This window comes from Chrysemys picta, chromosome 3 (assembly GCF_011386835.1).
Source record: "Chrysemys picta bellii isolate R12L10 chromosome 3, ASM1138683v2, whole genome shotgun sequence".
Lineage (NCBI taxonomy): Eukaryota > Metazoa > Chordata > Testudines > Emydidae > Chrysemys > Chrysemys picta.
In genome coordinates, this window is record NC_088793.1 from 151281833 (window position 1) to 151299603 (window position 17771).

General features: G+C 43.4%; 1 protein-coding gene across 5 annotated transcripts in view; it reads right to left on the reverse strand.

Moving 5' to 3' along the window:
* MOCS1 (molybdenum cofactor synthesis 1) overlaps window positions 1–10827 on the reverse strand; it is a 50902-nt gene extending 40075 nt beyond the window's left edge. Inside the window, exon 1 of one of the 5 annotated variants that reach the window (XM_042848518.2) lies at window positions 10570–10827. In XM_042848518.2, the coding sequence (XP_042704452.2) occupies window positions 10570–10719 (150 nt within the window). In that variant the 5' untranslated portion in view covers window positions 10720–10827. Of the gene's footprint in view, window positions 1–9644; window positions 9788–10569 lie in introns of those variants that run through there. The other 4 variants (XM_005289506.4, XM_005289507.5, XM_005289508.4 and 1 more) reach the window with 4 other exon arrangements.
* Between the last annotated feature and the right edge of the window lie 6944 nt (window positions 10828–17771).

The following is a 17771-nucleotide window of genomic DNA, read 5'->3' on the forward strand; positions in this document are numbered from 1 at the left end:
CAGGCCTGGCTGGGACAGGCAAATCTAAGTTTCAAACAAGTGCTGCTCAAGACACAAACCATATCAAACAGCAGCTAACAAAGGTGGAAAGGGGAAAAAAAAAAGAAGAAAACACCCAAATAGGGTGCCAACCCTCTAGGATTGCCTGGAGCCTTCAGGAATTAAAGATTAATCTTTAATTAAAGATTATATCATGTGATGAAACCTCCAGGAATACGTCCAACCAAAACTAGCAACCCTATGCAATGTTTAGTGCACTAGGGTTAAAGTTTAGCAGCAGCCCCAGGGCCACCGTTTTGCTTACTGGGCCATTAAGAGAAGCAGATGCTTGATTAAAAACCTCTTTGTTATAAATAATTCTGCATCTCATCCCTTTCACAGAGGGGTACTGGTAGGAAATCATGGCGTCAGCAGCTGCTGGCTTCCTACTCAGTGTCATAACCCCCTGCTTATAACCTGACCATCTTCACGGCAGGGGGCAAGGACTCTGCTCTGGAGATCAACTACAGACCAGTGGTCCAGCAAAATGTCCCCAAGAATAAAGAATGGGGGTATTAGAGAGTTAAAGGAAAGTTTGTCTTTTACCTATTTTCAAGTAAGGAAATTGCAACCACTGATCCTCCGAGTGAGTTACCTCTATCTCTTAGCTATCTGGGGAACAAACCCAGACTTGTTTGTGGATGGGGATTAAGACTTTAGAAAACCCCTCCAGAAATATTTATTTTAAAAGCAGAGAGAGTGCCAACATCTAAATTAACACATTAAAGTGATAGAACAGATTGTTCCCAAGGCAAACTAATTAAGAAAGAGCTATTTGCCAAACTTTGCTTCTGCTGATGCCTGCAGGTTCAACGTATGTTGTGTGGAAGACTAGAATGCTTTCTCTAAGAGGCTCAAACTACACCTGTATGCCTCAGAAATGCAGGCATGCTTTCCGTCATCTAGATTATATGGCTGGATTCTAGAATATTATACCAGCATAAATCTGGACACCGCTGAAATCAATGGAGCTACTCCAGATATGCACCAGCGTAAATGAGAGTAGGTTGTATTGTTGTACAGGCTTCAGAAGTCTTTGGGATTCTCTCTCCACTTCACAACAACGCAATATCCTCATCAATTTTATTTCTAAATCTCTCGATTTTTGAATAAATCTATGAATGGCGTCTATCAAGCTTGTACCTGGTTCTCTCCCCACCCCATATCTCAACTCTGCCAAGTTTAAACACACCTTTGAGTTAGAGTAAAACTATATAAGTGAGCTTCCCACCCATATTCCCTGTGGCCACTGTCCCCTTCTCCCTCCTCCTCCACCTCCTATCCCAGGGTCTATCATATCATTGAAGCCTCTGGCTAAAGAAATAGCTACTGTGAAAAAATTTGAAAGCGAAACCACAATTGGACACAGAGAAACTGAGAGCTGAGCCTCAGGTTTGAGACCCTGAAGAAAGCCAGGGTGACTGCAGCCAGTTCGCTCCCTGCCTTTGGGCTAATCCCCAACCGCTTCCCATGTGAGACTACTCCCAAGCATCATGCTGCAGTATATTAGGAAGTCTGGATATCCAACTGCCTCAAAAAGCTTTTTACACTTTTAAGGTTTGAACAAGCACACTCAGATGAACCCCAAAGCTGAAGTCTTGGATGCACTGAGACCACAAGATGTACATTTTCAAGTAGTTCTTTCATCTCACTCTACTGAAAGCTACCAAGCTTTGCCTTCTGGTTATCTCAGAGAACTGGGAGCCAGGGCTTCGGATCTCTACTCCCAGCTCTGCCACTAACCTATGAGGTGCTGGGCAAGTTATTTAATCCCACTGTACTTCCACTTCCCCACCTGTAAGACAGGGATAATACTAGAACCATTTTTATAAGGGTTTTCAGAGGTTCAAATGAGCGGAGCTATAGAATTACCAAGTGCTTGGGTTTTTTTAAAAATACCTATATACTTTTATCTGGTGGTGGATGCTCACATTTCTCCATTTATGTTAATGGAATTATATTAAGATTTTATGGAGACCAATTGAATAATTATGATTGACACTGAGCAGTCAGTGCAGTGGGGGAGGTTTAGGTTGGATATTAGGAAAAACTTTTTCACCAGGAGGGTGGTGAAGCACTGGAATGGGTTACCTAGGGAGGTGGTGGAATTTCCATCCTTAGAGGTTTTTAAGGCCTGGCTTGACAAAGCCCTGGCTGGGATGATTTAGTTGGGGATTGGTCCTGCTTCGAGCAGGGGGTTGGACTAGATGACCTCCTGAGGTCTCTTCCAACCCTGACATTCTAGGATTCTAAATGGAACAAAATACAGTTACAATAATGGGATGAGGTGTGTGAGATGCAGTGGAAATGGTTCTTAGAAATGCAATGCATTTTGTTTCCATTCATGCTCTTCAGACAACATCACAAAATCATTTAAGGAGACAGATTTTGTGTTAGCAAGTTAAAGAAAAAAGGAATATTTTAAGTCCTGTGACTACAGTGACCAGTTCCAGTCATTCTAGCTATCCTTGTTAGATTATAATGGGCAAGGGGTTAAAGGTTAAATGTTAAGATCTGACTGTAAACCTCAGATGTTAAATGTGTGACTGGACTCTAGGGCTGCATTATGTGGCGGATATGGAGAGGATGAGAGAACAAGCCACGTCACAGATGTTAGTCACATCGCTCAGTGCGCTACTGGAAGGATGAGCATGGTATAAGAACCTATACAGAAGAGCTATCCAAAGTTGCTCCCGAAAGAGCTCCAGAACTGCTCTGCCCACACAGATTGGATGCCAGGGGGTAAAGTGTAGAGGTGTACTTGTGAAACAAGGATGCACAGCCCTGCCCACATTATGCCTGGCCAAGGTGGATTAAAAAAAAAAATCAATGATTTAAAAAAAAAATTAAATCAGATGTTTTTGATAAAATGATTTTTGAGGAAAAAACCTATCTAAAGATAGTTTTAATTAAGATACATTATAGCTCAAAGATATCTCATCACGGAATAGGGATTATAAATTCTAATTCTATAGTATGAGACAATATATTCATGTAATGTTTACGAAAAGTTTTGTAAATGAGTTCCAATAGTTCATGGATTAGGGACCCAATCTTATGGGGTTTCACAGGCTTCTGTATAGGTTAATCTTTTTATCTACCCAATGGGACTCAGAAATATTTAGTTTTGCAGTTCTCAACTGTGGATTTGTGTCTCCAGAGGTAACATGCTTGTTAACAGCAAAAATGTTTTAAATAAATAAATATATAGAGGTGAGAAATAACAGACCTCAACTCTATTGTGCCTCTGCAAATTTGTGTACAGAGTCAATCCCTTACCTCTCTCTAAAAGTGGAAAGTTTCAAAAAGTTCAATGAATAGAAGATTTCTGGGAGAGGAAGTCTGGAGATAAATGTGAGAAGCGAGGGACATATGCTTGTTTTGTTAAAATATTATGTTTGCTGTTGAAGAAAAAAATCCAGAATACTTAACATTGTTGATTTAGTTAAATAAAACAAATTTAAATGTCTGTCTGGTGATGTTCTCCTCCTAATACAGCATGGCAAGAAAATCCTCCAAATATTAATGATTAACCTGTTGAATTGGAGATAGTTCATCTCCCAATGACTTCATAAATATCTGCTTCAATTACCTTTGGTAAATGAACTAACCAAACAATCATTAATTTTCTGATATAGCTGTAAAACTAATCTGAAAAGTTCTCAAAATAAATCACCCTTTAAAAATGTATAGTGTGTACCTTCTAAAAATGAAACCTACATATTCTTCACAACTCAGAGATAGATGTATTAAGGTTATAACAACCAACAAGAATGCATTTTTATGTAGAAAGCCATGATTAAATCTAGTCTTCCTGGCTAGTGATTTAAATCATGATTTAAATCAAATCCACCTTGTGCCTGGCTCTAGTCAGCAGCGTTAGTCACTCCATAGTTTAAACAAGGGAGCCCTAGCACTATGTGTAGAGATATTTACAATATCTTCCATACTCTAGATACAGCTGTCTATTCCCCCTCAAAAGTTTTTTGGAGAAGATTTTCTGTGTGCTACTCCTGGGGGTGGAAGACAGGTAGGAGATGCACTCCCTGAACAGATCAGCCCGGCAGCGTAGGGCATGTGGGGTGGAACAGGGTGCAGCCAGACAGAGAGCAGAACAGTGGGAGATGCAGAGAGGTGACATCTAATAGCCTAAGTCATTTTGACTCATTCACAGCTGTTCTAACAATGCAACCCTTTTAAAAAAGCAGAAAGATAATCCTTTTGTAGGAGCATAATCTTCCCAGAGACCATTGTTCAATTTACTTCAGCTCTCCACCTGCAAAGATCTTGTAATGAAATGGCAAGAGTCCAGAGGACTTTCGATACAGCTTGGCCAGCGGACTGGTAAGGTCTGAAAAGAGGCACGAAGCACAAGTGTCTGCTTACATGAAGTGGCGCATTAGCCCTGTTTGGGTACATCTACAGTGCAATTAAAAAAAAAACAACCCACCAGACTGAGCCTCAGATCCTGGGTCAGTTGAGTCAGGCTCCCAGGGCTAAAATTTGCAGTGTTGACATCTGGGCTTGGGCTGGAGCCCAGGCTTGTAGACTCACCCCACTCTTCAGGTTTCAGGGTTCAGGCTGGAGCCCAGGCTCGGAAACTTGGGTGAGGGTCTCCGAGCCCGGGCTCCAACCCAAGCGTCTACACAGCAATTTTTAGTCTCGCAGCCTGTGCCCAAATTAGCTGACCTAGGCCAGCTGCAACTGTGTCATAGGTCTTTTATTGCAGTGTGGACATACCTTGAGTTACCAGTACTTCTGCTTTCGGTCATCCATTTTCAGCAGGCAGAAGGAAATCTAGGCCTGCTTCTGTCTGAAGTTTGCTTACTACACTAAAAGGGATGCCAGATTCAGTTTGAACAACAAAACAGTATCGGGTGCCAATATAGGACCCTGGCCCTCTCTGTTTGCATTTACCAGTAGGTAAAACTGATAACTACAGACACTCATCAACACACAGCCAAGCTCTCAACTCAGACCCTATACATGATTCATCCATGGTAACTACTAAGAAGGTTTCCAGTTGAGCAGACAGTGGAGTAAATCTACCTTTAACTCCCAGGGGGTAGTGCAGACAGACCACACGGTGTGTCTGCAGTTCTGTGTAGCCTTGTTGACATTAGGGAGTGCTACACCAGGCCTGCACCTAGCAGAGAGAGATGAACCACCATTAGCTCTGGTGGTAATTTCTGGTAAAAAAATTCCCTAATGTAGACAAAGTATAAGTAAGAGAGCACACAGCCAAATTTATAGACTTTTAACCTTTGCTCATCCCTCAGCTAACTTTGCGGTTGTTTTACATCCTTTAGTTGTTTCACATATTAGCAGATAACCAGCAACCTTTGCCTATTATAAATGTGAAAGTGACACTCTCTCTCTTCAAGGACACAGTCCCAATGTACAGCAAAACCTGCCAAGAGCAACCACTCATGGGAGTTCGCAGAAGTGGATGCTTGTAAGAGGTTGTCTCTCTTCAAACGTATGGTATTGCCACCCTTACTTCTCTGCTGCTGACGGCAGCACTGCCTTCCGAGCTGGGTGCCTTGCCAGCAGCTGCTGTTCTCTGGCCGCCCAGTTCTGAAGGCAGCATGGAGAGCAGAAGCTGCTGGCTGGGCACCCAGCTCTGAAGGGAGTAAGAAAATGTCGCTGGTTGCAGATGACAGGTGGTCGCTCTTCACAGTTTCTTCACATTTAAATTATAGGGGGGAAAGTTCCATGGCCTCTGCAAGTACTCACTTGTGACTGGTGGTCTCTCTTCAGAGATGGTCGCTAAAGCAGGTTTTACTGTAGTTTTATAAATCTTTTAGCTATTTAAACATACTTTTTGAAATCAAGATCTGCTTCCTTAATTGGATTTTTCTTCAGCTGCATAAAATGGTTTGTTATTGTAATGTTGCTTGAGTGCTAGAAGCTGCTTGTAATTAAAAAGAAAATGCATTGATGCTTTTGCTTTTTCTAAAAAATAAAATAAAATAGAAGTTCAAAGCGTGACCTAGTTATCAGTCATGACAATCTCTCATTATAACCTTAGAATCTGTACAAAATCTCCACCACAAGCATGCAAAAGCTGGTGTTACACAAGGTTATAAGAGATTGACAACTTAGTGAACGAAGAGAGGAAAGCTTACTACCAAAGGCTTTCCCCAGTGAAAGTATGACTCCAACTATCCCTCTCCCTCTGCCCAAGTGATGCAAACGGAGAGATTCACCACTAACTCATGTCATATGGATCAGCAGACTCATGTTGATATGGTCCCTTTAAAAGTATTCTTGGAAATAATTAACAATCTTTGCTTGGTGTGTAGCAGACAGGCTTGTGTAAAATAACAGAGATCATGTTTTCATCCTGACTGCTAGAAGTTCCTATTCGTTAGCTTGTTGTCATATCCTTATACCCGGATATAGTTTAGGGGATTGATAATGGGAGGAGTCATAAGAATGGCCATACTGGGTCAGACCCAAATGTCCATCTAGCCCACTATCCTGTCCTCTGACAGTGGCTAATGCCAGATGCCTCAGAGGGAATAAACAGAACGGGTAATCATCAAGTGATCCATCCTTAACTACTTAGGTTTCTAGGTCAAATTCAGCCTAGGTTGATGCTGACAGCAAGTTCCCACTAACTAATGATTGTTCACAGACACGCAAGATGAGCTTGGTAGTTTTCTTTCCAATTTCTAGTGGGACTGTTGTCTACATTACCAAAAAAACACACCTCTTCAGTTAGCACTCAATGGCATGATCAATAGCCTCAGTAGAAAGGCCAAGGATTAACTGGTTATGGACTCTGAACTATTTTCATCCCACCTGAAAGGTCAGTTGAGGCACACCGATAGAGAGGAGCTGGGGAAGCCTGTTCTGCTACTGACTGTACTGCTACCTGATCTGTGAACAAAGGACTTCAGACTCCTGGGCTGTCAATCTGACACTTTATATTAGATGTTTAGAAGTTAGAAGATCACACTGAATATTTTAAAAAAATATATATTAAACCACTATTCCTGTAACTCTCTGTGACAGGGCGTCAAGCCTCCGGATGTGTCAATGAGATTGTGCTTTCTACAGTAATTTTTCCACAAACATCAAAACATTTAAAAAGTTATTAAGAATATCACAAAATGGCCTAGCGCAGGGTTCTCAAACTTCATTGCACCACGACCCCGATCTGACAACAAAAATTACTACATGACCCCAGACAGGGGGCCTGTAACCTGAGCCCTGAAGCCCTCGGACATTCTTCACTTCACTTTCCAGAGACTAGAAAGATTTAACAGACTTCTCTGAGATGCTAACAAAAAACTATCAAGTGTTTGTCTTGACAAATCACTAAATATGCATTTGTAGAGGATTTTGCTGGGGGTGAAGAAACAAGCACGACTGGTCTAAAAAAAAAAAAAAAAGCCATCCAAACCCAGAGGGAGCAAGGCTACAGAGCAGCATAGGGGCAGGGGTTGCACCATCATGCTGCATGCAGGGGCAGTGCTTGGTCCAAGAAAAAAAAAAGCCCAGAGAAAAATGGCCCCCAAATTAAGTGTAAAACCCCACCGGCTGCAAGTAAGTAAAAAATGCCACCAAGTCTTTAAAAGGTAAGCCCAAATATCACTTAATTTGAGCTACTTAGGCAACCCCATGGTGGGCCTGTCTAAGATACAGCAGGCCACACTGCTGCATGCTACAGCCTCACCCAACACATCCCTCCCACTTCCAGCCTTTCCCCCAACACCCAGATCTGCAACATGTACTGTGTGTAACATCTCATTTCGGTGCCACAAGTGAGTAGTATTCAGGGGATAACACCTCCTTCCTCATTTAGCTGGATGGCAGAAAGGAGCCCCATATTCAAACCCTACCGAGGGGCATGCCAAGTGGCAAACGTTATCATATTTAGAATATCTGCATAATTTACAGCAAGCAGCATCTGATTGTGGTGACCCATCTGAGTGCTTATTTTGTGGAAGGAACTTGGAAAGAGTATCCTTCCTGCCATTTGACCCCCAGAAAGGAGAGAGAAGAAAGGGGGATACAGAACTCCATTTTACATGACATAACTGACATTGATTGGCTGCTTAAGTCGCAGGGGGATTCAGATGATATTTTAGACCACAATACAACTGCCACCACTATACACATAAAAGTCACAGATCTGCCCACCAGATATCCCAAGTGCTTTCCCCTTCTCGCAAAAAAAGGTGATTGACAATATTCTGCTTTAAAACCTGCAGAGTAGCATTTAAAAGAGCAAGGTATTCCTGATTGAGCAATTTTAAAAATGCAGTCTCTAGGACAGCAATTTTAGGCTTAAAGCTCTGCTTGTGGTCACATAATTTAAAAAGTTTACTATGTGAACCATCAAAAACCAAACAACCATTTTTCTAAATTATTGAGCCAATTTTACTGACATGTAAGTTGTTTACTGTCAGTTTGATTTCTTGTAAAAAGTATTAAATTCACTGTCAGTTTAAAAATATTACTGACTTCCAGTAACCCAGAAACCAGCACCAGAACCTAGTCCCAGTCTATTTTGTGCTTGTTAAGGGGCTGCCATGTGAGAGAATAATCAATAAGTCATGTAAAAATTGTGATTATTCTGTATGTCAAGTCCTATTTTTGCAGAAGTGTGTCAGACACTTACACTCTGCATGTTTCGGTTGTGCCCTTCCACCCCCAGTTTGGCACTGAGGAGGTAGAATTAATTTTCGAGGCATTGAACAGTTAAATTGGGAGCAGCCTAGTTAGGACAATGTTTTTGCTGAGGAAATTCAGTTTCAAGACAGCTTTGTAAAGTAAACAAACAGCTTTCCTACCAGGAAGTCCACATGACCTCTTGGGTTACATCCAATTGATCATCAGATGACCAATTTCAACAAAGATGGCCACTTCTGGCATTTACAGATAATGTGCTTTTGAATAGTGTACAGTATACCCATAACGGAAAAACATTTCTGCTGAATGACCTGTTCACTACAAATTGGATAAAGGAGCTGGAATTTCACTATTACTAAACAAGAGAATAATATTACTGTAATTAAGAGATAAGTATTATTATTACACTTGAGACAAAAAACAGCCTGTAATAGGGGGAGAGGAGGTATTATTGCTTAAAGTTAACACATACAGGTTGAACATTTTAAAATGCACAGAATTCCTTACTAGTAACATGGTAGATTATAAACACTGAAAGAATTAAAAAAAAATCTAATTTACTTTTCACCACATATGCCATTTAACTGTTTTTTTCTCATCTTGGACAAGTGAAAAACTATTCAGTTTCACGATTGTTTTCAGTCAATTTCAGTTCCAATGCTAGGATATTATAGTTGCAATTACTCCAGAGGAATATTTAAACAGAAATCAGAAAATGTTGAATGAAACCAAATTGAAAGTAGTAGTACATTACTAAACCCAACACTTAAGTCTGGAGCGTAAACTTGTGATGTTACTTCCAACTATAAAACATTACTTGTACAGCAGTTTTAAAAAGTCACCCTTTACACAAGGACCTGCCCTTTGAATAAACTCACACTTACAATAATAGGGAACATTATTCTTAGATATTTCCCCATTTTTTAAAAAAATAGATAAGATTAGAGGGATACGGTTTTCACCTTCATTTCCAGCTGTGAACTGTCATATGGCACTGTTGTCCCCTATTAGCCAGCTGCCACATTCCAGTCCAGATGTGGTTACCTTTCTCTGGTGAAAGCAAGGATTTCTGTACACAATATTTCTGTAAAGCACTTTAGGATCTCTTAAGGGGGGAAAAAAAGTGCTATCTAAAACCAAGATCATCAGTGTTCAAACAGTAGTTGCCCATCTCAGTATTAAGGGGACAGAAAAGGCAAAATAGGAGCACCTTTAACAGATTTATAAAAATCTATCTACAGTTCACCCAATTCTTTTCTTTCTTCTAGATAACTTCCCCCTCAAAGTAGCTGACTGTGCGACTCAGCTTTCCAAGAAAGACAGACTTAGCACCCTGCAGCTCACTGTGATAGGCATTTTCACAAGGCTACCTCCTCTATATAGATGTCCAAGGTCTCCTGGCACATTTGGTAAGAGCAAGTGGTTGTGCCAATATCTTGTTTAAAAGCCCTCACCTCCCTGCTGCTCAGCTGTTGACCCCCCCGCCTTCGCCCCAGAGGTGGCCTTGTGTCAGTATTAATTGCTCCATAAAGTATGATCCCCCATTTCTCCCCTCAGCCACCCCCAAAGTTAGGTAACCCATAGCCTCCAAATCACCCTCTTCCTTGGCACCCTCCCCCTAAATAACTACTGCCCCATTATCCCCTCTGCATATAATCCCCAGTGGCTGGCACCCATCTGAACCTCAAATCCAGTCACACTCTGGCCCCTTCTGCCTAGCTAACTCCCACCCCACCAGCCCCTCTCCCCTGTCCCCCCATTTAACTCCCTCCTCCCCAGCTGCCCCCACAACCTCCCTACTGAGCCAGACACCTGCCCGCCTACATGACGCCCCTCTCCCCACCCCGAGGCTCCCATTAACCCCCCGGGCTGCTGCCCCCCACTCACCTGAGCCGGGGCGGGGGCAGCCACCAGCGCTTGCTGCTGCTGCTGCTGCTGCTGCTGCCGCACAGGAGCCCCGGAGCTGCAGCCCCTGCCCAGCCGGGCACGGAGGGGCCCCCGCAGGAGACACCCGCGAACCCCCTGCGCCGCTGCCATAGGCCCTGGCTGAGCCCGTCCCGCACGGAGCCGGCACCTGCGGGGGGCAGCTCAGGCTGCTTCTGCCCGGGACAGTAGCAGATGCTGCCGGCCTGAGTCACGTGGGGGGGGGGAAGTGCCCCCCTCCCCTCCACCAGCCAATCGCAGTGCGGGGACGGCTGAGGACGCCGTGGCGCATGCTGGGAGTTGTAGTTCCTCGCTTGCTTCGGGGACGCAGGTGGTTCCAGGCTATATCCATAGGGAAGGATCGCTGTGTAGCTGGCAGGCGAGGATTAATTCTAGACGCCCCGCTCAGGCAGCTCACCAGGTCTTTGAACTCCTTACGCCTGCTGCTACAGTTAACAGAGGAGTGGTTTGGGGCACTTTTCGTGTGTGTTTTAATTAAATTACAAACAAACAAACAAACAAACAGTGACATGCAAAGGCAAAAGAGAACTGGGGCTGGGACATTTGGTCCTGCTTATGCGATCACATCCTCCCCTCCAATGCAGATCTAATGACGGGAACAAGGCCTTTATTTACTTTTTCATGATGTCAAGAGAATGCCTGAAAGAAGTAGATTTTCAGATTTTGTCTGCCTTGTTTGTTGTTTCCTGCTGGAAGACTCTGAACAAACAGAGAACTGACAGGGATTTTGACGTCAGAAATACCATTGCAAAATGGACAACGTGATTTTTATTCGGACTGTTTAAAAGTTTGTTTTTGCTATTCCTGGTTAGCTCAAGTGTATGAGAAACAGCTACAAGAAAAGATATTTTTGTTAAAGATTCAAAGACTTCAAAAGGACTGAAAAATCTCCCAGTCCATTTCTCTGGGTCCTCCAAGGGGTCCTCTAGCAAAAACAGGGAAGACAAAATTTTACATACTCAGTACTTCTAAATTAAAAAAAAAAAACAATAAAAAAAACCTCTCATGTTGGAGACTGACAGGTAATTATGCTTCCATTTCACTTTATAGAACACACAAAAGCACACGTTTGATCCAATTGATGGCAGTATGCTGGTTCAATTGATGATAATATGCTGGTACCTTTCATTCCTACTTTCGTTTTTCTTTAATGTAATGTTGCACCACAGACATTTTGTATATATGCAAAAATTGAACAGTAGGCCAAATCCTGTTTTCAGTTATCAGAAGCCTAAACCCCTACCATTTGAGCTAAAAAGGCAACACGATCAGTTATGATTAAGCAGCCAGCTGTTATAGTCACTGTTCAATTAAGCAAACAAATATTTTCAATAATAAAGATAATGTTTAATTAAAACATAAACTGCTTGATGTTGTGTGCAACTGCAAAAAGGTAAATGAGCAAGTCATGGCTTGCCTAGTCACCAGCAGTTTTGTGAATTCTTTCCATGGTGCCTCTATTTTCCTCTCCCTCATGGTGGCTCTTCCCCTACAGTCAACAGTTTGATTTTTATCTTAACTACAAACACCCACGCAGCTGCTAAATTATACTTACATTGATTTTGATGGAACTGTGCATGTTAGAAAAGTTAAGCATATGTATTAATGTTTGTAGGATTAAGGCCTTAGGCCCTGTCTACATGGGAATGTATTTCCTGTTATACAAGTATAGTCTTACTACATAACCCCCTATGGGTGTTCTTATTCTGAGATGTGTGTCTTTTTTCAGTCTAGCTTACGCTCCTTCCCAAGCAACATTCAAACAAAAAGAAAAAAAGCCCTTCTTATACTGGAACAAAAGTGTTTACAGGCGGGTTATACCAGTACAAATATATTAGCTAAAAAATCACACCTTAGCTTATACCAAATAGACTATTCTGGTTAGCCAGGGCCTCAGACAGATTGTTTTCCTTGTGACTTTCAATGGCTTTCCGAATGCCCAGCACTCAGTAAGGAATTGAAGGTGTGAGGTTTGCATCTTCATCCCACGATGCTGTGTTATGTTGGGCCCTCACATTGTAACCACAAGTTATTATGTCTTGATACACTATCTTGTCACTGCAAGGCATCATATTGATCCATTTACTGCAGGATGAATAGTCAAGCCTTAACATTCAGGACAGTTGCCTTATTTCAACAGATGGGAATCTTTGTAGAAATTTTTCTGTATCACCAGGCTTTCAGTTATACGAACAGCTGTGTAGTGTGTGTGACTTATCTCCTGCATCTACTCATTCTAAAGCCTTGACCCCAAGGAATGTGATTCTTGTTTCGATTCTGACCTACATGGAGTCTGATGGGTTACCCTCTTTTTATTTAGTTATTTCTTTTGTTCTGAGTTTTGGCTGAATTCTTATTTAACCCATTAACCACAATGCAGAACTCAGCCAAGCGATTTCTGGTTGCACCTTCACAGATGAATTACATTCTTGATACACTGAGACATTTTGCACTTTGCACTGTGCCATCCAGATGAATCAATGTGTTAGCCAAGATGTATTACAACCCACATGAACATTTGAAGGGCAGAGTCCATGGATCAATGTACTTTATAAGCCCTTACGAGAAAATACAAGAAAAGGTTGGCTGGTCCTGGTCCTGTTATCTTTTTCCATACATAATGAGTAAACAAAATTCTTTAAATCTGAGTGTTTTTATTAAATTAAGAGAACAACAAAATAAGAAAGAATGAATATAAAGTCTCCAGGAGAGAGGACAGTGTTTGTGTACATCTGGATAGTGTCTCCTCTGGCAGTCAGCATTATGTTCTGAGTACAGAATGGCTGCTGAATTCTGCACACTCAAGAGTGTGCTTAGTAATCAAATGTGGAGTACACAGACAACAAAAACATTGCAGTATCGCAGTTTAATAACATCCCACTATGGTGTCTCTGGCTCTAAAACAGCATAGGATTATGTTCACATGGCAATGAAATGGGTGACTGATATTCATGGAGATCCAGCTGTGTTGCTTTCCTGCCAGTTGTCCCCTTTACACATTCAGCTTCTGGTTTTTTGTTTGTTTGTTTTCCCCACCAAGCATAATGCCTGGACTCCAGCAACACCTAAAGCATCTGGAGCCTGTCTGTCCAGCTTCTACATGCTACAGGAGACTACAGCAGTTAGAGATGGAACAGACTCTCTGACTATTGCAAGGGTAGAACCTGTAACCTGCCAGCAACTTCAACAATCCCTTAAAGAAACAATGTCACTTCATTAGAGATTCAATATCAAACACTGGCTCATATGTAAAATATGACTAGATTACTTATGACATATCTCTGTTATACATGGATTTCATAGCATTCTTCACTGCGAAGCACACCACAGAGTTCCTGTTGTGAGCTACACTACAGGTGCAGTAGAGTTAATTGGCATCAGCGTAGAAAGTACTAAAGAACTGATACAGCATGGTCTTTTGTAATTATAGTCTGCTTCCTCCACTTGAGAAAGGTGTGATAGCCTCTCTGGGAGACTTTCTTTTGTAGCAGGCACAGGGATAATGTCTGCTGTTCTCTAAGTACTGCCATAGGGAGTCACAAACGCACATTTCAGTGGAGGACATGGATGGGGTAGGATTTTGCAAGACACCCCATTACCTTCCCTTGGAGCGGAGGTGGGGGGAAGCTCACAGCCCTCTCCCCCTCGTCTCCTCTGCCCCTTCCCTTTATTCCTGTGTTGTTTCCCTGCTGAGCTCCTCTTTGGGCCTGAATCTCCTCTCGCTTACACTGGGGTAAGTCAGGAGTAACTCTGCTGCACCCAAGTTATGCTGGTATAAAGCCAATGTAAATGAGAGGGAAATCAGGCTCTGATTGCAATAGCCATTGAATGTCAATGAAGCCGACTACCATCCCACACTCTGAAATGGAAACTACCTTTGCTTTTGCCCTTCTTTATACAGCCACTCTACAAAGTGGGAATGAGACAGAGGGTGAGAGACAACAGAAAGGGTAGAGGAGAGAAACGGGGGAGACAAAACAAGGCCAGGAACTTTCCTACCTGGACTAGGCTTCTCATTTATGCAGAACCATTTCCTTCTTTTCCAGGTTATCTCCCTGGAAAGGGCATAAGAAGGCCCCTTCCTCACTGATAACAACATGATGATGCATATAGAGTCCCAGTTCAGTGCTGTCTGCACCTTTGACCTCTCTCAGTCTCACTGAGTGCATCCGCTCCAGGTGACAAGCCCTGTGCCTTCACGTCTCTGGGGTGAAATTCCACAATTCTCCCACTTGTTAGGGGTGGGCGGATGAGGTGCAGCATCCCGTGTACCAACGGTGATTGCTCAGTGGGCCCAATTGAACTTGGGTGTCCTGCAAGACTTCCTTTTGGGAACACAGAGACATACAACTGACTTTTTTCAAACAAAGTGCAAAGCTCTGTGTCTCTCTCTCCCCTGAGCACCAGGGGTTCAGTCTTATCCACTCCAAAGTTCTTTGCTGTAGTTTCCTGCCTGGATTTCCCCCGCTTTGTACCAAGCCAGTGGTGTTGAACTCCGCATGGTCAGAGGTAAATTTCAAAGGGATTGACACCTGCTTTCTCCTTTTCTATATCTGCAAATGGGGAATATCAAGAGTTATTGTCCACTTTCTGGCCTATCCACAGTCTACTACTGTTGGAAATAACTCCATGTAACTATAGTCGCAACCACACAATAAAAAACAGCCAGACATACCACATTTTATAAAATATTACAGACAGCCTCCACATCCTTTGTCTAGGGATGATAGTGTAAGTAAATTATAATGCCCCTTCCTCACACCCAGCATCACAATTCCTCCGCAGCACCATGCTGACTTTTCATCAGGCCTGCAAAAATTGGACATGTCCAAGGTATGAATAAAGTCTTATCTACACCACAAATTGTAACTGTATTGTAACTGACTTGTAGTAGGAAGAAAGCCTGAAACATAAGCTCTTGTATCAGAGGCCTGGTATGAGGCAGGACCTGCTCACAGAATCTGGCAAGAACAGGGCTGATATTGCAAAAACGCACATTCCTAAGAAGTTCCAAGCAGAGTACACATGCAAACACATCCCAATATCAAGTGGTACCAGAACACCCCAATATCAAGGATGGTACAAAAACATTCCCCAAGAATTACAGAAACACACTGACCCCTCCTAAAAGATAAGGTCAGGATGACAGTACATAATGAAAATGTTTTAATTGAACCAACATCTACAAGGTAATAACTAATCACATCAGGGGACAGTGACTAACTATGTTGTGAAGAACTGGGACTGTTCTTAATGTGATCTTTGAATGGTGAGTGGGGAGTGTTGGCTGGGAAGTGTGGCTAGGATGGTCTGCATTGCGGGATGGGAGACTGGCTGTGAGGAAGAATACCTGAGTATGTAACATGAGAACCCAGGAAGGGGTTAGAGGCCAGGTGACACCTCTGCCCAGGAAACTGAACAAAGGCTGGGGGGAGAGTTTTCAGAGCGACCTAGTGGAATGGCTGGGAGGCAGATGGGACTCTGACCTCCCAAGGGGGCTGTGGTGCCCTGGGACCCCAAGATGCACCTAATGGGGGGGTCCCTGTTATCTGTGCCTGCAAGACCTGTCTTGGACTGTATTCCTGTTGTCTAAATAAACCTTCTGCTTTACTGGCTGCCTGAGAGTCATGTCTGACTACAAAGTGGGGGTTCATGCAGGACCTCTGGCTTCCCCAGGACCCCGCCTGGGCAGACTTGCTGTGGGAAGCGCACGGAGGGGCATAGGCTAAATGCTCCCAGGAGAGACCCAGGAGGTGAAGCTGTGTGAGCTTCTTGCCCTGAAGACAGTCCGCTCCAAGGGAGAGGAGGCTCCCCAAAGTCCTGACTGGCTTTGTGGGGAGCAGTTCCAGAGCATCGCCCGGGGACTTCGTGACATATGTCAAAGGCAGTTCTAACTTGTTTGTATCAGGGTATAAAAATGTATCTCAGAGGAAGTATCTTTGTCCAGCTGAGGGAGAAATGGAAAGTCCTACCATTCACTAAGTTGCGTCCATTGTCATGGGCATACATGTCTTAGTATCCTTGTAGAGTCTGCCAGGTGCTATTACTGTGCTTTGTCAACAATAAACGTGGCCTGGTGCCTTCGTACCTTAACAGATCTTGTGATCATTGGGCAGCTCACTCGAAGTCTGTTGTGCCAGCTGACTGCGCAGAGCTGGGGCAGCACACAGGGAGAACACACACACACAGCCAAACATCTAACCACATGACTCACCAAATTGATTTCATTTATAGGTAGGATCTTAGTATAGGCAAGCAGTGGTTTGTTTTCGTGTGCTTTCCTTGTTTAGGGGTGTTTCAGTGAAACAAGACCACCTTTCAACCTATCTGTTAAAGCACTTGCAGTTCCTCTCTCAGGGCAGGTGAAATTGTAACAAATACCAAATCCAGAAAGTTATTCAGTATTCAAAGTATTTAAAAAGTGTTAAAAAGTTGCAAAAGGAAAAAGAACCAAAAAAATCAGGACATTCCCATGGGCTGCTGGCAGCTTTGGTTTTTGCAAATATTTATAGCAAAAGGGAAGATTTTTGCAGATGCTGAAAGACACTTCTGCATTTTAGCATTCCACATCCTGTTCCCTCTTGCTCACTCCAGCTTCAGTTTTAATAAATCACAAAAAGGAACTGTGATCAGCCCAGTCAAATATTGCTGATTTTGGGCAATCAGGTCTTGCAAAAGAATGCTAGCAAGGAGCTTTTTGCCAGCTGATTCTATGCTCTTTCTCTGCTCCTCCTGTCACCCTCCCTCTGACCAGTTTCTGAGCTACTGTAGCGAGGCCGTGAGACACCCCACAGCCCTGCTAAGGGCCGAACCTCCCCGAATCCCAACGTGGGTGGAGCCACCGGGTCAGGCGCCCGCCCCTCCGAGGTCACGGCCCCGACCCGGAAGTATAAAAGCTCGCCTGCAAAGCTCAGTGGAGGCTAGGCCGGCGGCGAGAGCAGATGTCTGTGGCCAAGCTCCCGCTTGGGAAACAGCCGCAGGCCCCGAACGGCCTGCTGAGTCACCATGCTGGCCGAGCCTGCCCCGTGCCAGGTACCCCGAGGAGGACTGGTCAAGCCTGCCCCGTGCCAGCTACCCCGAGGAGCCAATGCTGGTTAGGGTTACCATATTTTGTGCCTCCTAATGGAGGACACTCCCAGGGGGCC